Genomic DNA, 27,385 nt, shown 5'->3' on the forward strand with positions numbered 1-27,385 from the left:
AGAGTTGGAGTACAGTGGCATAATCATAGCTCACTGCAGCCTTGAACTCCTGGGCTCAAGTGATCCAATCCTCCCACCTTGGCCTCCCAAAGTGCTGGAATTATAGGTGTGAGCCACTGTGCCTGGCTTCCTAGGATTTTCTAGACAATTGGCAAAGAAAGAGTGGAAAACAATCTAAATGGTAAATTCAGACTGGCAATATAACATCAACTTTCCACATTTATGAAATATAATACCTACATCATATCTACTGGAATGTTAATTGAACAGGGCAAAATATGATTGTAGAACATTAGTTTAGAAAAACTTTTTCAGAGAATCATATTCCTTAAGTATTTTTCCCATTCACTTCATATAATCCTGACTCAGTCATGCCATAGTGTGTGTTTATATTTTAAAGTAATGAGTCTATTACTGTACACATTGATTTCACAGCATAAATACATTTGTATACTTTGAGATTAGTTTTGGATTATTGTTCTTCCTCTGGTTCTCGTGACCGTTTCCGGGAATTCAATGAACCTTCTGTTTCCAATGAACATGCAGTAGCAACAACAGCATCTCTGAATCCCTGAGGCTGTAAGACAAAAAACACAAACACACACACATACACAAATATACTTTAAGAACATGTAAAATAAAGATTAGTTTCCCAAATATTTTTAAGTAACTGATAAGAAAGCTACTCTGTTCTTGAGATAGAATTTATCAACCACTGTGAATGAACAGTGGATAGGTGTACAAGCCAGGGCTGTATTAGAGTATCTTATATGTATATATTTATTTACACATATCCATATACACACACAGAGAAATAACACTGCTTTACAAAAATGTTCTCTAAAAGACCTAACAAGCTTTATGGTGGCTCTGTTGGAAGAGGTGAAAGGAGGTAACATGTACTAATTCTTAAGTACTTTATAAATTTATTTTCCCGGCCGGGCGCGGTGGCTCACGCCTGTAATCCTAGCACTCTGGGAGGCCGAGGCGGGTGGATCGCTCGAGGTCAGGAGTTCAAGACCAGCCTGAGCAATGAGCGAGACCTCGTCTCTACTAAAAATAGAAAGAAATTATCTGGCCAACTAAAATATATATAGAAAAAAAAATTAGCCGGGCATGGTGGCGCATGCCTGTAGTCCCAGCTACTCGGGAGGCTGAGGCAGTAGGATTGCTTAAGCCCAGGCGTTTGAGGTTGCTGTGAGCTAGGCTGACGCCACGGCACTCACTCTAGCCTGGGCAACAAAGCGACACTCTGTCTCAAAAAAAAAAAAAAAAAAAAAAAAAAATTTATTTTCCCAATTAAATACTCTAAAATAAAATATTCCCACTACGATATTTCAAATGCACCTGGGCAGTGCAAAGACTAAGTGGATAATTCAGTTTCAGAATCTCTTTTCATTTCTGTTTTTGTACTTACAAAAATGAGATGCCAAGAATATACTTGGCTCAACACTATTGATAAATATGCATATTTCAGCCAAAAATGTGTGTTCTATGATGTAAATTCCCAGGAAAACTAACATTTTAAAGTGGGCTATATTTGGTGGCTATGATAGATCTATAAAATCTATGGCTAAAATGAGTAATGTTAGTATTTTTTCTTTTCTGGAAATCTTCAACAACTTTCACTTTAAAAATCTTTAATATCCTGACATTACATATGGCATGGAACACACCACCCAAAAATAAGTATTTCCTCTGCTTTTAAGAATAAATTTCAGTACAATTGTGACTACAGTATTCTGTATATACTACTATTTTGGGGACAATGTTCTAAGCATTAAAAGCTGTCCTCAAATATGCTTGCTGCCTACAAAAGTTAACAGAAGCAATTTGTAAATGATCTCTTCAGATAATTACTGCCCACCAACACCAAAATCCCACTCTAATCAAATAATACTGACTGTGATTTGAAACAGTACTGTGGATTCCTTCTGGCTTGGTGATTTGTATAATGTTGCCAACCTGCTTAGAGAAAAAGAATATATAAAAACACACAACCTTAATTAATTAGTTCAGGTGACTAAATTCATAATTTATAGTTTTTTACTATAATTTTGTTTTCTAAAGACACATAAAAGAGAGAAATATCAAAAATATCTATTATATATATGCATGTAATAATTATTAATATAACAGTTGTTTATATAAGTGAACTTTTAAAAAAGTCCAATGACTAATACAAATAAATTATTTTATATATGATGAGATACTACTTATGTTAAAAACAAATGGTGGAACTAAATATTTATTTAGGTAGAAAAGTATTCATATATTAAGTAATAGTTATACTGTATGATCCATTTATGAGTATGTATATATGTATTAAAAAATTACCAACGTATGTAACCTGCAATTCTGTATCCCCCATAACAATAAGATGAAATTAAAAAAAAAAAATTGCTAGACTACAAAGTTAATAATTGTTATCACAAGGTAAAGTTTATCTATATTTCCCAAACTTTCTACAGTAATCACATATATTTTGTATTCTTATAGAATTAAGACAATTTCTTGGAATATAAATGAGGAACACATACTATATTATACTAATACAAATAAGCTAGGAAGACACATTGTTTTAAAATAATTATGTCCTAAAAAATCACTATCATGACAGAACAAGGTTTGTTTAGGTGGAGTTTTATTATTATACAAGTAAATAATATAAAACTGAACGATAAAAGTAGTTGAGAAATAAAAATCTAAACTTGTAACTATATTTAAATACTATAAGAACAACAAATGTAAACAAAAACCTTTAGAGTACCTTTTAAAATTACTTTAAAACTGATCCTGTGATTTATTCACAATAGCCAAAAGGCAGAATCAATCCAAGTATTCATGGACAGATGAATAAATAAAATGTAGTATATACATACAATAGAATATTATTCAGACTTTAAAAGGAAGAAAATTTTGACACATGCTAAAACTTGGGTGAACCTTGAAGACATTATGCTAAGTGAAATAAGCTAAGACATTATACTAAGTGCCACTCACAAGAGGACAAATACCGTATGATTCCAATTATATGAGGTATCTAGAGCAGTCAAATTCATAAAGGCAAAAAGTAGAATGGTGGTTGCCAGGAGATGAGGGGAAAGGAGAACCAGGAGTTAGCATTTATTGGGGACAGAGTTTCAGCACAGGAAGACGAAAAAGTTCTGAAAATGGATGGTGGTGATGGGTGCAAAATTTGAATATCCTTAAAGTCAATGAACTGTACACTAAAAAGTGATTAAAGTGGTAAATTTTATGTTACATACATTTTACCACAATTTTTAAAAACTGATATAGCTATACAAAATGCCGATTCTAACTCAGAGAAAAAAAATCATACACTCAGGGCTATAAGGGTCATTCATTCATTTACAAGTAATGTTGATTTGTTTTCAAAGACAATTCAAAAGAGACATTTTGGTTATGATTTGTTACTCTCTTAATTTTGAAATTTCTCCTCCCCTCAGGCAAAATTTAAAAGAAAAGCAAACAGAAACCATGGTCCATTAGCTTATTGTTCTAGGTGTGGACTTCCAGGATGAAAAGAGCAGAATCCAAAATATCATATTTTCTATAATTGCAACTTTACACATAAATAAAATCGCTGTCAAATAATATGTAATCAGAATAGCTGTGTAGGATTATAAATTTTTGCAATGCTTTGGGACTGATATTCTATCTTTAATGCAAAAATATAGCATAAAAATAGAGGAAAAGTACACTCTAACTGGCCTTATTTGAAAATCACTGTTTGATTCAATAAAACAAAAATTTGCTAACCTGAAAAATTAGTATCTAAATCACCTCATATTAACAGTATGTTGAAAAAGGTACCCAGTGCGTTTTATTTTTCTGAGGAAATTATTAAAAAGTATTAAGCTTTTAAGATACATTTGCATGTTTATTAAAGAATCCTAAAGTCAAAGGGGCTCTAATTATTCAGGCTGAAAACTGTTCTCAAATTTCTAAGTAAAAACACATTTTTGTGTGTCATGTCTGTATCTCAAGAGATCTTTTTAAACAAGAAACTAAACCAAAGAATCACTTGGCTCATGGCCCTAGCTGAGATGAACCTTAACATATGGCTGAAATACATCGTTTGGGTCAGGAAGAAACAAGAAAGAAGCACAATTTGTGCTCTAAAACTGAGCACACATATGAAACACTGTGTGGGGGTGTTGATATATTACTCCACTCTACCATCAGATCTTCTTGGCAAAGAGTAGTGTAATTCTGAACAATCTTGGCTTCATATTATCATGAATATGCAAATTGGAGGAAAACCCACATAATATAAGGACACAGACAAAATTTTCTTTTAATAACTGTTGGAATATTATTCCACCATTAGTCAAAGGGTAAAGATCAGGTGTTACTGGTGAAGGATGGGGGCTGGGCATGAGATGGTATACCTAAGTTCAATTCCCAATATAAATTTGGCTATTTAAGGTTTTAGTTTTTCTACCCAAATGAAAACTGTTCCTTTTTATAACTATTTTTCCTCGGTATGAATTTCTACTTCCATCCATTCAAGATAAACTAAATTTTATTTTATTTTATTTTAGAGACAGGGCTGTCGCCCAGGCTGGAGTGCAGTGGCACAATCATATCTCACTGCAGCCACAAACTCCTGGGTTCGGGGGATCCTCCTGCCTCAGCCTTCCGAGTATCAGGGACTACAGGTATGTGCCACCATGCCCAACTAATTTTTCTTATTTTTTTTGGAGATGGAGGTCTCACTACATTGCCCTGGCTGATCTAAAACTCCTGGCCTCAAGTGATCCTCCCACTTTAACATCCCAAGTTGCTGGGATTACAGGCATAAGCCACCACACCCGGTAAGATAAACTAAATTTTTAAAAGTGTATAAGATTTCATGCAACTTTAATGGCATAAAGATACATGCTTTTAATGAAGATCAAAAGAATTTTATTAAATGAGGTCAACTTATTCTGATTATAATAAAGTATGCATATTACTTATCATATATCCACAGCCTGAAAAAAGTCTGGAGAAAAAAGATTTTACCTGAAAAGAAGAACAAGAGCTGCACATTCAGATTTACAGGGAATCAATGCAATACTGTAATTACCTTCTAGAAACTGTTATTATAGGCAAAAAGGAATGAACTCTATTATAGAGTCAGCTATAAAATGTGGCTTATCTATTTTACAGTTATTTGAAAAATAAAATAATACATACTTATACACAGTGCTTTGCAAAATAAAGTACAGTTAATTAAAATTCTATAAATCATAGCTATTATTGACTACTTATTTAGTCAATTAAACTTTTTGGGCCTTGGTTTCTCACTTTTAATAATAACAGGTAAAGATTCTTCAAAGAATTACTGAAAGGATTATTTGAAATGTTGTATATAAAGTGCCTAGTAAAATACCTAGCACAAGCAAGCATGCACTCAAATGATAGTATGAGATGGAAAAATAGTATGAGAGGAAAAATTTTAAACTCTATCTAAATTCAATGTCAGTATTCTACATCATTCTCTAATTTCTTGGGAAGGATTCGTAGTAAGCTGAATTCATACAATGGTTAACTCTTAAAAAGTAAGCATGATTTTCTGACCTGTGCTAATTTTTAGATAAGGAAGGCAAACTTTTCCTTCTGATGAGTTCATAAAAAGATGAAATATCTTGCTCTGCCCCTATTATTTTTCTTTCTTCTTAAATATATGAGTGAGTATTTAATTTTAATCTGGAGAAGACTACTACTGTATACTAGCTCAGGGGGAATTCCTAAGAATATCTAAATGGTAGAATGTGGCTCATGCCTGTAATCCCAGCACTTTGGGAGGCTGAGGCATGAGGATCCCTTGAGGCCAGGAGTTCCAGACCAGCCTGAGCGACATAGTGAGACCACATCTCCATGAAAAATTTAAACATTAGCTGGGTGTGGTGATGCACACCTGTAATCAATCTCAGCTACTGGTGAGACTGAGGTGGAAGAATCACTTGAGCCCAAGAGCTTGAAGTTGCAATGAGCTATGACTGTGCCACTGCACTCCAGCTTGGGTGACAGAGCAAGGCCCTGTCCCTGAAAAAAAAAAAAAAAAGGTGGAGTGCACTTTATAGAACAAGCTAAGCTAAATCTGGGAAAGTATAAGCAATATGTTGAAAAGACTCTCAGCTGGAGAACTCTTGCCAAGTCTTTACAAAAAGGTTTGCTGCTGAGAAAAGAGCTCCTTTTGTGACTACAGTATACAGTAACTTATTTACAAAATTAGGAGGAGGTAGTTCATTGTAAAGCACTATGTATTAGAAAAAAAACCTTATCTGAGTTCTTTGGAAACACCATCTTTAAAGGAGACACAAAATACATGAGCAGTTGCAAAAGATGTATGCAGAAGTGACACTGATTCTGCTATAAGCTTAGAGTCAGTAAAACCTAACTTGGTCAGGAATGATTTTTTTCTCAGTTTGTAGAAGAACAAAAAAATGCAGATTAAAAAACAGACAATATCACTGACTAGGCCCAATATATATTTATGTAACCCTTTACTCCATCTTTGCCCATATGCTGTCTCAAATTTCCTCCTTTATTAGAGCATTTCTAAACCAAATTCTCGAGGTTATGCCAATTAATCACAAAGCAGAAAGGCTGGCATGAATCTGACATTTCTAGAAGTGTAGAAGAAAAGACTTCACAGCTTTCAATGGCCTATTTTAAAGAAAATAAAAGCTGGTTTGTTCACTTGCTCAGCAGCTTTAAAAACAAACACAAAGGTTTCATGCTGCCATACTTTTATTTTAAAGAACATAATACTTGTGAAAGGCAGGTAAGTAAGTAACTGGATAATAAAAGCAGGATAAGAAAATACAAAGAAAAAAATAACAATTTCATACAAGAAACATACTAAACAACTAAGAAAAAACTGTCCTATTTTCCACATAAATTAGAGCCTTAAAGCTAACCCCAAAAGTTTTCCTTTGTCCTGATTTCATTTTTTTCAGTCTCCTGCAGGAACACAGAGTACTCACCACCTCCTTTTACATGGTTAACAAATAATTTCAAAGAGCTTTAGAAGGTGGCATTCTTTGGCCACCTACTCATTTTAGGTGCATGCACTCAGTCATTTAAATATTCCAAAGAATTTCCTATGTAGCTAAATGTGCAGTATAACAACATGTTTCTACGTTTGCTCTAGGTGATATAGGACAAGGCAACAAAAGCATTAGTTCATGGGTCACTGTAGATCTCATCCACAGGACTGACTCTAAGAAACTAGTAAGTGTTAAGTGTAATTAACCCAATATTTAGAATCATTAACTTCTTTCTATACAAACCTTTGTTTTCGGTCCCAATGAAAGATAAGCCGTATTGTAGCAGCATGTCCCCAACTTTCCCCTGAGAGAAAAGAACATAATAACTGAATACTGCCTTACTGACTAGGTTATAAGTTTCTCAGAATGTCTCTGACCAAATACAGTCTTACTATATTTAACATAACAAGAGTATACTTGGTTTCAAAAAACCTGGGAAATGAGTAACATCCTAAGATTGATAGATTTTTACCTATCTAGAGAAATACTGCAAATCATTATCCTCTATTTGCTTTTAGAAAATTTTATAGTTCAAGTCAGTATATTTGTCATTCTTCAGTATCATCAGGCTGACTAACATATTTCTTTTTTTTTTTTGAGACAGAGTCTCACTCTGTTGCCTGGGCTAGAGTGCCATGGTGTCTGCCTAGCTCACAACAACCTCAAACTCCTGGGTTCAAGCGATCCTACTGCCTCAGCCTCCCGAGTAGCTGGTACTACAGGCATGTGCCACCATGCCCGGCTAATTTTTTCTATATATATTTTTAGTTGTCCAGATAATTTCTTTCTATTTTTAGTAGAGACGGGGTCTCGCTATTGCTCAGGCTGGTCTCGAACTCCTGACCTCAAGCGATCCTCCCACCCTCGGCCTCCTAGGATTACAGGCGTGAGCCACCACGCCCGGCCATGACTAACATATTTCTGAACCCTAGAAGAAAAATAAAAACTCTGATAGAATATTCTTAATGATTTTAGTGGAAATAAATCTTGAAGCATTGTGTTCTATCAAAACTATGACTGACGTTAGGAAGAGTGTCTTAAATCTACACACTGCAGTGTGATTTGTATATAAATGGATTCACCATTCCTCCTGCCTGACTGTGAGCATTCGGAGGGCAAGAATCATCTTATGAATATTTATATCCCCGTAGTTGTCACATTAGTGTCAGACAGGAGATACTGAATAAATATTTGTTAAATAAACAGTTAGTATCTAAGGGCACTGTGCTTGATGCTAAGATTTGTCGAGCAAGACAAATAGTCTCTGCTTTCATGGAGCTTATAGTACTCAATAAGAATCAAATGATAGAGGTAGAAAGAAATGTGTGTAACTAAAATGTTTATCTGATGAATTACCCACCTAAAGCAGGAACCAGCAAGGCCTGATTTTTATCAATCTTTGTTGTCATCTGATTGGTTAAAATTACCTATGAAAACAAAATGTGAGAAAATTAGGTGAATCTCTGAGGCAATGAATTATGAGAAGAGACCTAAAATCATAAAATAAAGAAAGTACAATATAAGTAGAAGAATTAGGAAAAAATAAAACCCAGTGGTCAGGTCAAATGAATCCAGACTATGACTATGCTAGTCTGCTAGTAATAGCAACAAGTGTTGCTTTACTACTCACAGATGGCCCTCAAAGGTAAAAATATTACTAATGCTCTTGATTAAATAGTGGCCTACAGAAAAAAATTCCTTATTTTGAAAGGTAGTAATTTTAAAACTGGAAAAACAAAAGTGTTTACGGCTGACTTAATACAATACAAGTCAGATTTCTGGCACCTTTTCATCCAAAATTCTCCAGAAACAGTTATTTTAAATATTCTTTCAATATAGATCTTCCCTATAAAGAGTTACCAGCACAAGCTGACATTGATAAAGAAATTCTATGAAAAGCAGTAAGAAAAGCTGCCTACTCTGAAAGAATCATCAGTTCCATAAGAAAACTGAGAAAGAAAAGGCTGTGTGGCTGTTTCTATTGCAGTGGTAACACCCTAAAATTTCTGTTTAGCCACAAAGGAGAAATCTGTGATCCATCCAGGTCTCAGGTTAGATACCAATTGGATGACATGACTTCTAGTTCCTCTCCCTTTAAGTGCCATAGTGCTTACCCCATTTGTTATCTCACACCAGGCATCTTAGAACAAGCTAAGCAGGAATCTAAATTGGTAATTAACTGAAGTATATGACCAACTGGCATCCCCAACATGCTGAGTAATACTCTTTACTGTACATACTACCAAGTGTTTAAACTCTAGCAACTGGGACATTTACTTATGCACACACTTTTTGTTTAGAGGTGCCGCTATCCAATTCTATAGCCATTAGCCTTATGTAACTTTTTAAAGTTAAATTAAAACTAGAAATTCAGTTCCTCAGTAGCATTAGCCATATTTGAAGTGCTCAAAAGCCATCCTGGGTACTAGACTGCACATTTTCATCTTTCCACAAGTTCTACTGGGCACTGCTGGTTTAGAAAGAGTATTTAATTTATCCATTATATACCTTCAGGAAAACATAAATAGAAGTACTGGTTTACCAGCTGCTGAACATCTCAGATTTAGATTTTGCATTATTAGCAAATATGTGTAATTATACTACTTCTGTAAAAATGTTAGGCTCCGTAATACAAATGAAAATTACTGTGACTGCTCCAAGCTTCTAAAGAATGTCTTTAAAACAGTAAAGTAACAATAACTTTGAAATTATAAACTTCAGTGTTTTAAAAATACTTCTGCTATCCAAATATCCTTCAACTGATGAACAGATAAAACAAAATGGGGTATAAGCATAAAATGCAAAATTATTCTGCTATAAAAAGGATACTGATAGATGCTACAATATGGATATTCTATATGGATATATGTACAATATAGAGCTTGAAAATATTATGCTAAGTGAAAAAAGTCAGACATAAAAGGCCACATATTGTATGACTCCATTTATATAAAATGTCCAGAAAAGACAAACTTAAAGAGACAGAAAGCAGATTAGTGGTTGTTAAGGACTAAGAGAAGGGCAGAATAGGGAATAACTAAAGGGAAGAAATTTTTTTTTTAATCTGGAACTGTGCTTCCCAGAATTACTTTCCCAGTTCAGTACCAAGTTAGGGTTGATCACAAGAGAAATTTGCATGAGATTTAAAGGTCAAAGTGAAGAAGCATACATTTTTAATATGGTCAAGGTTATTGTGGGGTGGGGGTGTCTCTTTTTTGGGATGATGAAAATGTTCTAAAATTAGACAGTGATGATGGTTGCACAATTCTATGAATATACTAAAAATGATTGAATTATACACTTTAAAAGGGTAAATTTTATGATATGTGGGTCATATCTCATGAAAGCTGTTATAAAAAATTTCTGCGAATAATCCAAGAAGTGTATTTTTTTTTTTTTTTTGAGACAGAGTCTCGCTTTGTTGCCCGGGCTAGAGTGAGTGCCGTGGCCTCAGCCTAGCTCACAGCAACCTCAAACTCCTGGACTTAAGTGATCCTACTGCCTCAGCCTTCCGAGTAGCTGGGACTACAGGTATGTGCCACCATGCCCGGCTAAATTTTCATATATATATATTTTAGTTGGCCAGATAATGTCTTTCTATTTTTAGTAGAGACGGGGTCTCACTCTTGCTCAGGCTGGTCTCGAACTCCTGACCTCGAGCGATCCACCCGCCTCTGCCTCCCAGAGTGTTAGGATTACAGGCGTGAGCTACCACGCCTGGCCCAAGAAGTGTATTTTTTAAAGGACTATCCCCATATCGGTTTGGCAAAGATTTAAGAGAATAGTTAACACTCAAAGTTGGTAAAGATATGGGAAAACAAGAATTCCCATTCATTGCTGTAGAGAACATACTCTAGAATATGCTGAGAGTAATTTGATAATATATAACAAAACGTTTAAAAATGGAGATATTCCTTTGGCTTAATACTTTCACTTTAAGAAATGTATGCTAAAGAAACAACTGGACAAATGAACAAAGATGCAGATATAAAACTATTTTTTTTTTTTGGAGATAAGAGTGTTACTCTGTTGCCTGGGCTAGAGTGCCATGGTGTCAGCCTAGCTCACAGCAACCTCAAACTCCTGGGCTTAAGCAATCGTTCTGCCTCAGCCTCCCAAGTAGCTGGGACTACAGGCATGCGCCACCATGCCCAGCTAATTTTTTCTATTTTTAGTTGTTTGGCTAATTTCTTTATATTTTTAGTAGAGGCGGGGTCTCACTCTTGCTCAGGCTGGTCTTGAACTCCTGACCTCGAGCCATCCTCCTGCCTCGGCCTCCCAGAGTGTTAGGATTACAGGCATGAGCCACTGTACCTGGCCAATATAAAACTATTAATTGTAGGGTTTTAAATGGTGAAAAATTGGAGCCAACTTTAAAGACAATCAATAGGAAGGTGGTTAAAAGACTATGCTAGGCCGGGCATGGTGGCTAGTAGAGACCCCATCTCTACTAAAAAATAGAAAGAAATTATCTGGACAACTAAAAATATATAGAAAAAATTAGCCGGGCATGGTGGTACATGCCTGTAGTACCAGCTACTTGGGAGGCTGAGGCAGAAGGATTGCTTGAGCCCAAGAGTTTGAGGTTGCTGTGAGCTAGGCTGATGCCACGGCACTCTAGCCAGGGCAAAAGAACAAGACTTTGTCTCCAAAAAAAAAGAAAAAAGAAAAGACTACGCTGATCACACAATGGAATACTATGCAGCTGTTAAGGTAAGGTAGACTTATAAGTAATGTACATGGGAAGATGTTCACAATATAGTAAGTGAAAAACAAAAAACTGCTTTGCATAACAGTATGCATAATATGATCTCATTTTCTAAAAAGTATGTTTGTATATGTATAGAATGAAGTCTGAAAAAATATTTACACCACACAATAATCATCTCTGGGTAACGGATAATCACTTACTTTCTACATTTTTCATTGTTTAGAACTTTTTGTTACAACAAATATACATAACTTATAATTGTTAAATATGTTTATTATCAAAAGTCATATATGCTTCCATACATGCTAGCTGGGGAAAAAAATATCAAGCAAAGAATTTATAAAGTAAAGGGGAAAAGTATATTCCTAACCCCATAAAGTCCTATCCCTAGAAGTAGCCACTGTTAATGTTTTGGTTCTTTCAGACCTTTTTCTTTATATATGTAAATATAAATGCACACATATAATTGTAATTTTTCCCAAAAGTGGGATCACAGTATTTTTTTTTTTTTTTTTTTTTGAGTCAGGGTGCTGCTCTGTTGCCCCGGGGAAGAGTGCAGTGACATCATCATTGTTCACTGCAATCTCAAACTCCTGGGCTCAAGCAATCCTTTCACCTCAGCCTCCCAAATAGCAGGGACGACAGGTGCATGCCATCATGCCCAGCTAGTTTTTCTATTTTTTTTTTAATAGAGACAAGGTCTCACTATGTTGCTCAGACTGGTCTCAAACTTCTGGCCTCAAGCGATCCTCCTGCCTCGGCCTTTTAAAATGCTAGGATTACGGGCAGGAGCTACCATGCCTGGCCACACTAAATATATTTTTATGCAACATAAATTTTTTCACATAATCTTTTATCTGCATATATCTTGTTCCATGTTGGTATGTTATATTTACATTACTCTTCTTAAATAATGCACATTATTTGATATTATCATTTGGATTACCTTTTTAACCAGAAAAGATGAAGCTATGTCTTTTAAAACAAAAACTAAAACCTAAGGAACTATGCAACCCATTAGTCTTGAGTGCCCCCTACTGGAGGCACTCCTTGACATAAACAGAATGCTAAATTACAATTAATAGCAAGAAATATTAATAATTCAAACACAGAGCACTATATTTTTCAGCATATGGCAAAAAATCTGGAAACTCAAATAAAAGACGTATGATTTTAAATTTAAATGATTTTATTGGGATAGTTTTTATTTACTTATGATGTATTGCAGGTATGTGCTAAGGACCCTAATCAAAGCAAAGACAAAGAAATCAAGTTAAATAATTTGACCTTCTTCCATCTCATTCCCAGACAAGTGTGCACAGTTGTGCCAGTGGTGGGATGGGGTTACAGAGAAGGAAGTAATGGCAAACAGGCAGTTAAAAAAAACTTTTACCTCATTCCTTTGTATCTCTTCACTTCTGAGCCTATATTTACCTCTCTCCCCACATTTCAAATCTAGAAGAGTTATTTAGACCTACCTTAAAACATCTAGTTTATTTACACTATGTAGTTTTCTAATCTACCTGAGTCTGTGATTGTACACTATGTAATAATCAAGATTCAGAGTAAAAGAAAAACAGAGATGTTGGAAGAGCTTACCTAAAAAAAATCCAAGTATATTTAGACAAAGAAAACACTGCAATTACCAAAGGTAGCATTTCATTATCAAAGTCCATTTTTAAAAATGACATTGGTTATGCTTGTTATTTTATAGGAAAACTGCCACACAACACTTATGACAAGAGTTGATTTTTTATAGAAACCAAACTAAACCAAAACAAAACTATACTTAAAATGGCATGTCTGTATTATTTGCTTTTGGCCAGGCAAATTCTATTTTGCTATTTCTAGATATTAATATTTTATAGTGTCTTGATTTTGTTATGAAATTCTCTTCACTAGTAATACTTACAGCTAATTTGTAATTATTTGCAAGGCTGATCATTTGCTGGGCCAGGCCATTTAGTAACCGAGTACGAAGAGATAGGTCATCTAGGTCGTGACGAAAAGGAAAAGCAATACCATCCACTATCACCAATCGAACCTAAAGAGAGAATGATACTAGATTAGCTACGAAAAATAAAATAATAAAAGTGACATCCATTACAGAAAAAAAAATCTTGAAATTCAGGGCTTCATCTCCAACTCTCCAAGGAATAGTTTTCTCATGGAGAGGTGTTTTTTGTTTGTTTTTTTAAGAGACAGGGTCTTGATCTGTTGCCCAGGCTGGAATGCAATGGTAGGATCATAGCTCACTGCAGCCTTGAACTCCTGGGATCAAGTGATCCTCCTGCAGCATCCCCACCCCCTCGCTCCCAGTAGCTGGGACTACAGGGACTACTATGCCAGAGTGGGAGTTGGAAATCTATCCAATGCTTTCTATAGTAATCAATAAAATCAATAAAAGTCAAAATGTACTGTGGTTTGATAATTTGTCAATTTCAAAAAAAAGTAATTCAAAAAGAAAAAGGAAAAATTATAATTTTCTTATAAATTGCCACTATACACAGTTTTTACTGATAAAAAGCACATTTAAAGTCCTGGCAAAACAAATTTCTTAAATATACCAACTTTACCTTCAGAGTTCCTTTTATATCAAAAAAAAAAAACCCCACAACACCTTCAAATATTAAATTATACCTGAGCATGGCAGCTCATGCCTGTAATTCCAGGATTTTGGGAGGCCAAGGTGGGAGGATTGATTGAGGCCAGGAGTTCAAAACCAGCTTGGGACCCCATCTCTAAAAAAAAAATAAAATAAAATAAGAAAAATTTTGAGTATTGACATTGGAATGTAAAAAAGAAAAAAAAAATTAGATATGTGAAATGGCATGAGCCTATAGTCCCAGCTACTTTAGAGGTTGAGACAGGAGGATTGCTTGAGCCCAGGGGTTCAAGGCTACAGTGAGCTATGCTTATGCCACTATACTCCAGCCTGGGCAACAGAGTAAGACCTGTGTTTTAAAAAAAAAAATTAGGCCGGGCACCGTGGCTCATGCTTGTAAACCTAGCACTCTGGGAGTGCTATAATTAATTATCTAATTATAGATAATTAAAAATATATATAGAAAAAATTAGCCGGGCATGGTGGCACATGCCTGTAGTCCCAGCTACTTGGGAGACTGAGGCAGTAGGACTGCTTGAGCCCAGGAGTTTGAGGTTGCTGTGAGCGAGGCTGATGCCACGGCACTCTAGCCCGGGCAACAGAGTGAGACTGTCTCAAAAAAAAAAAAAAAAAAAAAAAGAATGCAAGTGGGGACATTACTACCAACCTTACAGAAATAAAAACAATTAGAAGAAAGCGAACATTTGTATGCCAAGAAATGAGATAACTCAGATGAAATGAACAAATTCCTACAAATAGACAAACTAACACAACTGACAGAAGAAGAAAGAGAAAATCTGAATACACCTATAGCAAATAAAGAGATTGACTCAGTAATCAAAAGCCTTCCAAAAAAGAAAAGCCCAGGATTAGATGGCTTCTCTGGGAATTCTATTAAGTATTTAAAGAAGAATTTATACGAAGTCTTCTCAAATTCTTCTAAACTATTCTCTGAGGCCAGTATTATACTGATACCAAAGCAAGACAAAGACATCACTAGGGAAGAAAACTACACACCAATATTCCTTAAAAATATAGATGCAAAAATCCTCAACAAAATACTAGCAAATCAGGCCGGGCGCGGTGGCTCACGCCTGTAATCCTAGCACTCTGGGAGGCCGAGGTGGGCGGATCGTTTGAGCTCAGGAGTTCGAGACCAGCCTGAGCAAGAGCGAGACCCCATCTCTACTAAAAATAGAAAGAAATTATATGGACAGCTAAAAATAGATATAGAAAAACTTAGCCGGGCATGGTGGCGCATGCCTGTAGTCCCAGCTACTCGGGAGGCTGAGACAGGAGGATCCCTTGAGCTCAGGAGTTTGAGGTTGCTGTGAGCTAGGCTGATGCCACGGCACTCACTCTAGCCTGGGCAACAGAGAGAGACTCTGTCTCAACAACAAAAAAAAAAAAAACAAAAAAAACAAAAACAAAAACAAACAAACAAACAAAAAACTAGCAAATCAAATCCTGCAGCATATTAAAAAAAAAATTACACAACATGATCAAGTGAGATATATCTAAGGAATGCAAAGGTGACTCAACATATGAAAATCAACAAGTGGAATACACCACATTAATAGAATGGGAAAAAGCCACATGATCATCTCAATGGATACAGAAAAGCATTCGACAAAATCCAATACCTTTTATGACAAAAACACTCAACTGGGAATAAAAGATTGCCTCCTCAACTTGATAAAAGGTATCTATGAAAAACCACTGCTAATATCAGAAAGTTGATTCTTGTAATTCACTGTAGTTATAGTCTATAAAGCTACCACCAATACTGAAGTAGTGAATACTGAACCATTGCTCCTAGGAAAAATACACGGTTAGGTGTCTGTGAGCCTCCAGTCACATATTTTCATCAACTGATCATTATATAACCTTATTTTATGTGTTGCTGTTTAAAGATAGTTATTATAGGCCGGGTGCAGTGGCTCATGTCTGTAATCCTAGCACGCTGGGAGGCCGAGGCAGGCGGATTGTTTGAGCTCAGGAGTTCGAGACCAGCCTGAGCAAGAGCAAGACCCTGTCTTTAGTAAAAATAGACAGAAATTATATGCACAGCTAAAAATATATATATAGAAAAATTAGTTGGGCATGGTGGCACATGCCTGTAGTCCCAGCTACTCAGGAGGCTGAGGCAGTTGGATCTCCTGAGCCTAGGAGTTTGAGGTTGCTGTGAGCGAGGCTGACGCCACGGCACTCTAGCTAGGGCAACAGAGTGAGACTCTGTCTCAAAAAAAAAAAAAAAAAAGGCACCAAAAAAAAAAAGATAGTAATTATATGTTGTTGATTCATTAACATTGAACTTACGGCAACATCACAGTAACCCATGCATGAACAAGGCTTATCTAACACATATATTTTCTCCATAAGGCACATAGCAGCCTTCTTTGTGCTTAGGAACACTAGCCAACACACTTCAGCACTACACTTGATGGCCATTTTAAACAGTGAAATCAATAAAAAAAAATCCCTAAAATGCAAAAATGTGCCATTCTTTAGACCATGAAAAAGACAGTTTTTTTATAGTACGAGAATGGAAACAAGGTGGCAGAACATCACTTTCTTCAACCTCAGCTGGCAATGTGTGCTTAAGGTGACTCAATTTTTCACCACTCTACACATGTCCACTACTGTAAACTGTGCAATGCTTAATCAAAATCAAATGCCCTTAAGGTTGCAAATGACTGATACCCATCTAGAGGATCAACTGAAACTGCAGACCTCCATGCTACAACCAAATATTCAAATGCTCTCCAACAAAAAGCAGACAGGGCCGGGCGCGGTGGCTCACGCCTGTAATCCTAGCACTCTGGGAGGCCGAGGTGGGCGGATTGTTTGAGCTCAGGAGTTCAAGACCAGCCTGAGCAAGAGCGAGACCCCATCTCTACTAAAAATAGAAAGAAATTATATGGACAGCTAAAAATATATATAGAAAAAATTAGCCGGGCATGGTGGTGCATGCCTGTAGTCCCAGCTACTCGGGAGGCTGAGACAGGAGGATCGCTTGAGCCCAGGAGTTTGAGGTTGCTGTGAGCTAAGCTGACGCCACGGCACTCACTCTAGCCTGGGCAACAGAGTGAGACTCTGTCTCAAAAAAAAAAAAAAAAAAAAAAAAAAAAAGCAGACAGGACAGAGTCATTAAATGGTTAACTTTAAAATTAAAAAGAGTTTTCATTTTTTGAAATTAAGTACATAGTAGTCAGATTTTTACAAAATAATGTATATTTTTAAGTATATTTAACCGAAGTTTCTTGAATGCAGCCTTCGAACATGAAAAGGCTCCCCACCCCTGTACTATACTATACTTGTTTCCATTATTTTAGCATGTACTCCTACCTATAAAAAAAAGTTAATTGTAAAACAGCCTCAGGTCCTGCAAGTATTCCAAACGAAAGCATTGTTAATATAGGAGATGACATTTTATTGCCCCCAAAGACCCTGCAGTGGGACAAAAATGTAGAGGTGGAAGATAGTAATATTGATGATCCTGATCCTGTTTAGGCCTAGGCTAATGTGTGCATTTGTGTCTTAGCCTTTAACAAAAAGTAAATTGTTAAATTTTACTTTTAAAAAGTAAAAAAAAAAAAAAAAAAAAACCCAAAAAAACAGAAAAACACTTTAAAATAAGGATATAAAGAAAATATTTTGGTATAGCTGTACAAAGAGTTTGTGTTTTAAGCTAAATGTTATTACTTCAAAAGAGTCAAAAAGTTTTAAAAACTAAGTTTATATAAAGTAAAAAAGTTATAGTAAGCTAAGGTGAATTTATTGTTCAAGAAGAAAAAATATTATTTTGTTAGCGACAGGTTCTTTCTATGTTGCTCGGGCTGGAAGCTGGCCTCAAACTCCTAGGCTCAAGGGCTGAACACCTACTCCCAAGTGGCTGGGACTCCAGGCATGTGCTACCGCCCAGTTAGAAAGAAAAAATTTTTTTATAAATTTCATGTAGCCTAAGTGTACAGTGTTTATAAAGTCTACATTAGCATATAGTCATATCCTAGGTCTTCACATTCACTCACTCACTGAGAGCAACTTTCAGTCCTGCCAGCTCCATGCATAGTAAGTACCCTATACAGGTACTCCATTTTTAATCTTTCATACCATATTTTTACTGTACTTTTTCTATGTTTAGATACACAAATACCTATTGTGTTCCCATTGCCTATAGTATTCAGTATAGTAATATGCTGTACAGATGTACAGCCTAGGAGGAATAAGCTATAGCATGCAGTCTAGGTATACAGAAGGCTAGACCATCTTAGTTTGTGTAAGTATATTCTAAGTTTACACAATGAAATTACCTAATGACACAAACAAATTCAGCAAAGCTGTGGTATATAAGATCAACATACAAAAATCACTTATATTTTTCTCTCTCTCTCTTTTTTTTTTTTTTAGAAACAAGGTCTTGCTCTGTTGCTCAGGCTGGCTGAAGTGCACGATCATAGCTCATCTCTCACCATAGCCTCGAACTTTTGGGCTCAAGAGATCCTCCCGCCTCAGCCTTCCAAGTAGCTAGGAGTACAGGCACACACCACCATGCCTGGCCAATTTTTCTATTTTTTGTAGAGATGGGGTCTCGCTCTTGCTCAGGCCAATCTTGAACTCCTGGCCTCAAACGATCCTCCCACCCCAGCTTCCCAGGTAGCTAGGATTATAGGTGTGCCTAGCTCAATTCTAAAAATATTTAGAATATAACTGTGGGAGCCTTAGTATAGGAGTTAAAGAAGCAAATTTCTCCAAGTTCTTACTTTCTATTTTCACAAAAGAGGTTCTCAGATAGAAAATGTATCTACATTGCCAAAGGATCTTTTTTTCTAAACTATGCACATCCATGATACCACTTTGCAACTAAACGAGTCCAGAATATGCCACTATGGCAATAAAAACTACTTTGAGGTGAGAGTTATTTGAGTTTCAGAAATGCCTTATCTGCTTAAAAGCAGAGTGTCCCAGAAGAACTCAATTGTTATAAATCCCCTTGTCAGAAAGAAGTCTGCAACATACCCAAACACACACTGTCACACAACTCCATCTCCTATCTATTCTCCTAAGGACCCATTCATGTATCTTCCCAAAGAGTCATTTGTTTTCCCATAAATGCCCTTTCCAAGAAGTCATGTTTTCCCTTAAGTGCCCTTGTCCCAATACCTTTCACCTATGGAGATGGAATATAAGCTCTAAATTCTAACTGTCCCTCTGAGTCTCATTTCTTTCTGAGCTCCCATACTTATGAGTGATTAAATCTGTTTTTTATTCTTGCTAATCTGTCTTTTGTCAATTTAATTTGCATTCTCCTCCCAAATCTAAAAAGATAGAGGAAAACTTTTTCCTCCCCAAAAGAACCTTAGCTCAGGAAAAAACCAGGAGGAGTAGAGAAAAACTTTGCTTAAGTTTAAAAGGCTTCTCAATCTTTTAAGGCTATTCTAATACATACCACCCATCTCCCACACCCAAGGCCAAAAACCCCTGCTGTTTATCCTTTCTTATTAAAGCTAAGCATGTAAGGGCATCTAAGCATCTAAAAGTAGTGGTTCTGAAAGCATGGTTCCCAGACCAACACCTCAGAACTTGTTGGAAATGCAAATCATCAGGCCATATCCTCTGTATTCTGAATCAGAAACTCGGGGTGGGGCCCAGCCATAGATGTTTTAACAAGCCCTCCAGGTGAAAGGCATGTTGAAAAAGTACTGTTTTTTTTTTTTTGTAAAGAGACAAGGTCTTGCTATGTTGCCCAGGCTAGACTTGAACCACTGAGCTCAGGCCATCCTCCTGTCTCAGCCTCCCAACTAGCTGAACTACAGGCCTATGCTTCTGTGCCCAGCTCAAAAGGCACTGTATTTTGAATGGGCAGAAATCTTAGCCCTGAGGTAACAGCCAACCTCAAATATAAGAGGGTCAAATTAGCACAAGACCGTACAGATCCACTATCAAAAATGAGTTGCAAATGTATAATAATAAGCAAATTGGGTTAAAAAACAAAATGATACAAAATATAAAGACTCTCTCATCACTTCTTCCTCCAAAAAACCTAAAATGAAAAAGGTTCAAAACAGAAATGGCTCCCTATCACTCCCCAACGTGTGTCAATTTCCTGCAATATCCAAAAAACCTATCTTTAGCATTGTTGCCTTAGGGAGAAGTAAAACCACTGGAGTGACTATTACTCCATGATAAATGTATTAAAAGAGAATAGTATTGTTAGTTGTGAAAGAGTAGAATAATAGAACATAATTTTTAGCATCCAGAAATATTAAATGATCAAATTTTTTTAAAACTGTAGTGTAGTCAAGTTATTCAACATGAAAAAATGCCCTATCTCATTCATAACTGAAAAAACATAAATCAAAATAACAAAGAGATGGCATTTTGTATGTAGAAAATCCTAGCGAAAATATCCATAGCCTCAGGATGATGGGTAACAGGCATTCTCATACACTGCCAGTAAGGGTGAAAACTGGTGCAACATTTTTGAAGGGCAGTTTGTATTAAAAAAAAATTATTCTAACAAGTGTTAAAACAGTAAGGAAGACTTTATCCAAGACTACTGCAATAGGGCCATCACAGTAGGGGAGAGAGATTGGGTCCAAATCTGCATACAACAAGGACAAGTTTTGAATTATAACAAAGGAGCAGGGTGAAGGGGTCAGGGGATGGAAAACTGCTAAGAGGAAACATCAAGGGTAGGGAAATTCTTGTTAAATTGACAACAGGATTCTTGCTAAAGGCAGGCCAAGGACTTATACATCAAAGGTGGGGAATGACGAATTTGATCAGATAAAAAGAATGATCAGATTGTCCAGTGTGAGAGATTCTCTCTAAACTGACAGGATCGTGTTTCCTAGGACAGGGCTGGGTAGGCCAAAGACAGGATGGGGGCCAAATTTGGTCAAGGAGAATTTCTGTCATTGGTAATGTTTATGACAAAGATGCACATACCCTTTAATAGTCAAATTCCAATACTTAGAACTTATCCCATAAATATATAAATTATGCCAAGATATATAAGGATTACCCCAAACCATCTTTAATAATAGCATCTAAAAGTCCACAATGGGGGACTAGCTAAATAAAGTACTTAAAATGAAATAATATACAGCTGAAAAAAGAATGAGGCCTATCCATATATGCTGACACAGAAAGACATGCAAAATATTTTAAGCCAAAATGGAAGGTGCAGAACAATGTTACAGTATAATCCCATTAACAAATGGGAAGATAGATGCTGCAATACGTACAAAATTTTTCTGGAAAGATACACAGGGAACCATAAATAGTGGTCAACTCTGGAGAGAGGCATTAAGAAACAGTAGCGAAAGGGAAGTTTTTGTTTTTTATCTCATTCCTTTCTATACGTTTGTTTAATAGGAACTAGTCTACCATTACTCTTCCTATATTATTTCAATTTCTTATGCTGGGCATAAACTATGAATACATATATAGCAAAATAAATGTAAATAAACTGTAGGACAGGGAAGGAGGATATTGCCTGAGTTGGCTTTGACTTCCATTTTATGCTAAACGAAACTAAAAAAAATATAGTTATTTTTCATGCTTATCAAACAACTCCAAAAATACTTGGTTAGTTACATTTCAGTAGTTTGACCCATACCTTTGAGTGTTCTGAAAGGAAATCTGGAAGGAGATAAACTTGTGCCAGTAGCTCTGTGTAGTCACGACAACGAAAATAATAAATATGAGAAAGAATATTTTCAAGAGTGAAATCCTCCAAAGCTTTTTGGTGTTCTGAAACAAACAACAACAACAACAAAAAAAAAATCTTAAAATAATTAATTTCACCTGCTTCATTTAAAGGACATCCATATTACGGAAAACATTTTTTTAAACTTCTAGAGAAAATAAGGACTGCACAATCAAAAAATAACATAAAACAAAGCAAATGAAAGCAGTCAATCCAGAAGCCATTGAATTTATAATTAATTGAAAGGACAAGAACCTGAATACAAATTACCTTTTAAAAAAGTTATTTTAAAAATCAAACACTTTATTTCCACATAACATGCACCCAAAAAACCTCCCAAACACTTTTAACAATTCAATTAATGCAGTTAAGTCGTCAGTTTTATACTATTCAAAGCCCCCCCAAAGTCAATCAGTTTAACAATGCAAACATTTCCAGATGTGGTTTTCAAAGCTACCTTTGGTTTTGGAAAAATGAGAATGGGAGTCAATATATACTGGAATCCATTTAACAACATTTGCTTATATTAAGGTGTCCAACATTAGCTTATATCTGGCAAATTGGAATATGATGATTTGAAATCATACACTGGAATACATATATAGGTTTTGCCCCAAAGGTCCTGCAGTAAGAAGGGAGGACCATAAAAGGGGAAGAAAAGGTCAGGCTAGGCTGTGGAATTTCTTTTTCTGTAACAGAGATATAAGAGTTTCACAGTAGTATACTATCAATCATTAAGCTTCAGGTTCCAGATGGTCTCTTGCTGAGGTTTCGGATGAACACAAATGCAACTTACTTTTATTACACAGAAAAAAAAAAGGATCATTTGCTAACTTACCTTCTCTTATGTGTGTTCCTGCTATAAGCTGAAGGTGCTGAATGCAGGCAGTAGCAAGGTCTACCACTCTATCAACCATAAAACTTCCCTCTGTATCAATGAAAACCGCTTCACCTGCCACTCCTCCAAAACATTCTGGTATCTGCACATCTACTGCCAACTGAATACTGTCAAGAGAAAAGTCAAATGATCAAATTATTATCATGATCATCTAAGACAGTGTTTTTTAAACTCCAGAGAACAAACAGTTACCCCTAAAATTTTTATAAATGCAAATATTCTCCCCAAGGCAACAGAAATATCTGACTCTGTATGACTCTAGATATATGTGAATCAACTGATGCTTGGATTAGGGGGTAGACATGCCTATAAAACCAAGATTAAGAACTTTTTAATGATTTTTAGGCCTCTGGAAACAGAATCCTTTTCTTATTATACATAAACCTACTTTGAAACATCTGACTTTCAAATATATTCTCAGGAGTGAATTAATAAAGTAGAAGCTGCTTTTGTTTACCCTTATGACTGCACTACATTGTTGCAAAAGAAACATTTGATATCAAAATAATTGCATCAATTTATCAAGATGGGGTACTGAAGTAACACAAATGTGATTTTAAGTTGGTTTTAGTTTGACACACAAATAAAATTAAGAGCACATACATGCCTCTTTTGGTCTCCTGACTGAAAACCAACAGCACAATACTGTCTTACATATTTTAATATATTAAGCCCACCCTTAAGAAGGGAACATTTTATTTTACCATAATTGTGTTTTTCCAACGCCTGGTGCACCACAAATTTCTGTTGTTTTCATTAAGGGTACTCCACCCCCAAGAATATTATCTAGTGCTGAACAGAAGGTAATTATGAAGCCCTGGGTATGCTCCTGCTCAAGAAGTTCCAGTGCTGTACACTTCTTGCCTGACTCAGATGTACCAGCATATCTTGGTTTATTTGTGAGACATTCTCTTCTTATAATTTGCAGAGTTTCTAAGGCTTCCTCTTTTGATATCCCAACTTCTGAAAGTAAAATTAAAAAAATCCTAATTTTAGAGACTTAAAACAGTCTAATATAATAATGGGTTACCTTCATTAATTTTAATTTTTAGATAAGAATGATATTAAAAGTAGGGAAACATAAAAATGTAACATTCCTTTAACTATTTAATTTTTCAACTTAATAAAGGCAGTTGTCTCTGTTTTCTTAGTTGTCACATAAAGATTTACCTATTCAACTAAAGCATTTCTGGGTCTGGGAGGTGGCTCACACCTGTAATTCTAGCACTCTGGGAGGCCAAGGAAGAAGGATCACTTGAGGTTAGGAGTTCGAGACCAGCCTGAGCAAGAGCAAGACCCCCGTCTCTACTAAAAACAGAAAAAATTAGCTGGGCAACTAAAAATAGAAAAAATTAGCAGGGCATGGTGGTGTGTGCTTCTAGTCCCAACTATTTGGGAGGCTGAGGCAGGAGGATTGCTTGAGCCCAGTTGTTTTAGGTTGCTGTGAGCTAGGCTAATGCCACGGTACTCTAGCCCAAGCAACAGAGCAAGACTCTGTCTCAAAAAAAAAAAAAAAAAGGCATTTCTGAGTACCTATTAAGAGTGTCTCAGGGGGTAGAAATGAAAATGTACTAGCAGTCAGTCCTTTTACTATCCTTTTTGGTCTTATGAAGCCATAATTATCTTGCTCTCATAAGGTTTACAAATTTTTTTCAGGTGAGAAAGAAAATGGCTGTTTTGACTTCCTAAAATAAGGTACAACTTTAAGAAGTGAATGTGCATAATAAAACCTTTGCCAGGGACAGTGGCTCATGCCTGTAATCCCAGCACCTTGGGAGGCCAAGGGGTCGAGATCAGCCTGGGCAACACAGTAAGACCCTGTCTCCACAAAAAATTGTTTAAAAATTAGCTGAGCTTGGTGGTATGCACCTGTAGTCCCAGCTACTGAGGCAGGAGGATCACTTGAGCCCAGGAGTTTGAGGCTGTAGCACACTGTCATGGTACCTATGAATAGCCACTGCACTCCAGTGTGGGCAACATAGCACTTTTCACAGAAACACTGATGTAATTAATACACGTATCACTCCAAAATATTTAATAGGAACAATTTTTCAATGCACAAATATCTTAAACAATATACTTATACTTCCTCAACTACACAATTTCATTCCTGACAATATGGCCTGAGAAAAGGAAATGGCAATTACATGGCAAGCTGCTAAGGAAATAATAGTGAGGATGATAACACTTTTCAGTATGATATATCAGTGATATATCAGTGCTTGATTTGGTAATGATATGAACTATAAATGCAATGCTAATCAAAGACAATGGTGGTAGCTGGGCAGGATGGCATGCTCCTGTAGTACCAGCTACTCGGGAGGCTGAAGTGGGGACGATAGCTTGAGCCCACGAGTTGAGACCATCCTGGGATACAGCAAGGCCCCATCTGTCTAGAAAGCCAATGGTGGCGATAAGTATATAAGAAATGTAAATCCTATCCAATGCAAGAGGCTGAACTCTGGAGCAAGACTGCTAGGGTTTGTAAATCCTGACTGCACCATTCCCTGGCACCACCCTGCCCCCCACAATCACTGGAACCTGTGAAACCACACCACTCACTGTGTGACTTTGAGCAAGTTGTTATCAAACTTTTGTCTGCCTCAGATTTTTTTCTTCTATAAAAAGGGAACAAGGCCCAGAATAGTGGCTCATGCCTGTAACCCTAGCACTTTGGGAAGCCAAAGTGGGAGGATCACCGGAGGCCAGGAGTTCAAGACCAGCCTGAGCAACACAGCAAGACCCTGCCTCTACAAAAGATACAAAAATTAGCCAGGCCTGTAGTCCCGGCTACTCAGGAGGATTACTTGAGCCCAAGAGTTTTAGGTTGCAGTGAGCTATGATGATGCCACTGCACTCTAGCCCTGGCAAAGAGTGAGATATTGTCTCAAAAAAAAAAAAAAAAAAAAGAGGAGACAATACACGTAGCAAGCTTGGTAGAATACAGGGCCATCCAAAACGGTCAATAATTGTTAACGATTATTATTCAGAGTCTCTCACTTCTTTGGAAAACCAACTTGTTGAAAGAAAAAGAGCCCATCAAACGTTAGGGGATACAGTCTGTGGTATCACTTAAAACAAATAGTTAAGGTTATGTCCACAATACTTATTCTTGAGTGGTGAGTTGAAACCTCCTTACTTTCCATCACTAAGGGCAATAACTTAAGATTCTGTTCCATCTTCTTCAGCAAACAGCACAGGTCTGGGCATACTATAGTGTAACGTACACAGCGAGAATGACCACAGCCAGCTTCATTTTTTTACATCTCAGGATGCTGTGATACTCAGCAATGTGTAACTTTGCAGTGCACTAGATTACGAGCTTTTGGGTTTTTCAGTGAATTAAGGGAGAGAAAGGATGTCTTTTTTCTACTGCTTTCTCCAGGTTTTGGGGAATTCTACTCCCTTTCTCACTCTTAGTGTCTACAGACACTTCACGAATCCTGCCTAGATAGAATTAAGATCCCGCTGTGGATCTTGAAGAGCGAAAATTAGACAGCTTGTCTGGTTTCGATTCTAGACTCCACTGTTACCTAGCCCAGTTATCATGTAGTTACTTAACCTCCTCAAGATGAGAGATCAGTTCTCTCTTCTATATATTGAACATAATATTCCATGTAAGAGGGTTCTTTTGGGTATAAACAAGATAATTCACAAAGCATTCAGCAGGCACTGCCACAGAAAAAGCAATTAACAAATGGTTTCACGACCACAGTTCTAATCATTTGGACAATCTTTAAGTGGAGTTAAACAGCTCTTTCACGTTGTAAATGCTGCGGCCGGCCGTGGGAGGCAGCAGATTCTGGCGGAGACGGGGTTGCAGCCTGAGGCGGGAGAAAAAAAGGGGGCGGAACCAAGGGCGGCCCGGTGTGCCTGAGCTTGCCGTCTGGAGTCGTTACCTTTGCTGAGCTCGGAGGGTTTCACCTCTAGTAGTTCCTCTGCAGTCTGGAAACCAGCAGACACGAGCTTCACCCGCACCGCCGGAGAGAGCGGGAAACTCACTAAATCCCGCTGCATTTCAAAGCGGTAACCCTACGCGCGCAATCGCGCAGACACAGAGCCGCTAAACCCCGCGCCAGCCAAACTCCGCCTGCCAGCGCCCGGCCGTGCCGTGTGACGTCAGGCGTAAAGTGGAAGGGGCGGGGTCTGCGGCCTTGTCGCACGAGGTTTTAGGCTTTGCCTCTGTGCGGTGGCATGTAAATTTTCACACTTCGGCACCATTTCCGTTGTGATTTCTTCAAATCCCCTTTAGGCTTTCCCAGTCAAATGTACATCCTGACAGTAACGAGATGGATGGGGACTGTAGGGTCAAGAGGTAGGCCTAGAAGGTTCTACACATTATGTTTCCTCACCTCCACCCTGGCCTGTCGGGTGGAAGCCTCAGAATCTTTAA

General features: G+C 36.9%; 1 protein-coding gene across 1 annotated transcript; it reads right to left on the reverse strand.

Annotated features, from left to right (window-relative positions):
- Positions 1-338: 338 nt before the first annotated feature.
- Positions 339-27,045, reverse strand: RAD51C (RAD51 paralog C). The gene is made up of 9 exons (XM_069481116.1): positions 26,892-27,045; positions 23,697-23,955; positions 22,933-23,099; positions 22,005-22,138; positions 13,688-13,819; positions 8,425-8,491; positions 7,308-7,368; positions 1,905-1,965; positions 339-577 (listed from the first exon to the last, which is right to left on the reverse strand). Exons 1-9 carry the CDS (start codon positions 27,007-27,009, stop codon positions 473-475), a joined length of 1,104 nt encoding a protein of 367 aa, XP_069337217.1. The 5' UTR covers positions 27,010-27,045; the 3' UTR covers positions 339-472.
- Between the last annotated feature and the right edge of the window lie 340 nt (positions 27,046-27,385).

Source organism: Eulemur rufifrons, chromosome 9 (assembly GCF_041146395.1).
Source record: "Eulemur rufifrons isolate Redbay chromosome 9, OSU_ERuf_1, whole genome shotgun sequence".
Taxonomy (NCBI): domain Eukaryota; kingdom Metazoa; phylum Chordata; class Mammalia; order Primates; family Lemuridae; genus Eulemur; species Eulemur rufifrons.

What these genes read in the sequence shown, in the direction of transcription:
- RAD51C (XM_069481116.1), bottom strand. Translation starts at nt 27,009, where the DNA reads ATGCAGCGGGATTTAGTGAGTTTCCCGCTCTCTCCGGCGGTGCGGGTG. An exon ending in ACCCTCCGAGCTCAGCAAAG is followed by an intron (nt 23,956 to 26,891) that starts GTAACGACTCCA and finishes TTTTACTTTCAG; the next exon opens with AAGTTGGGATATCAAAAGAG. An exon ending in CATTGGGACCGAAAACAAAG is followed by an intron (nt 1,966 to 7,307) that starts GTTTGTATAGAA and finishes TTCTCTAAGCAG; the next exon opens with GTTGGCAACATTATACAAAT.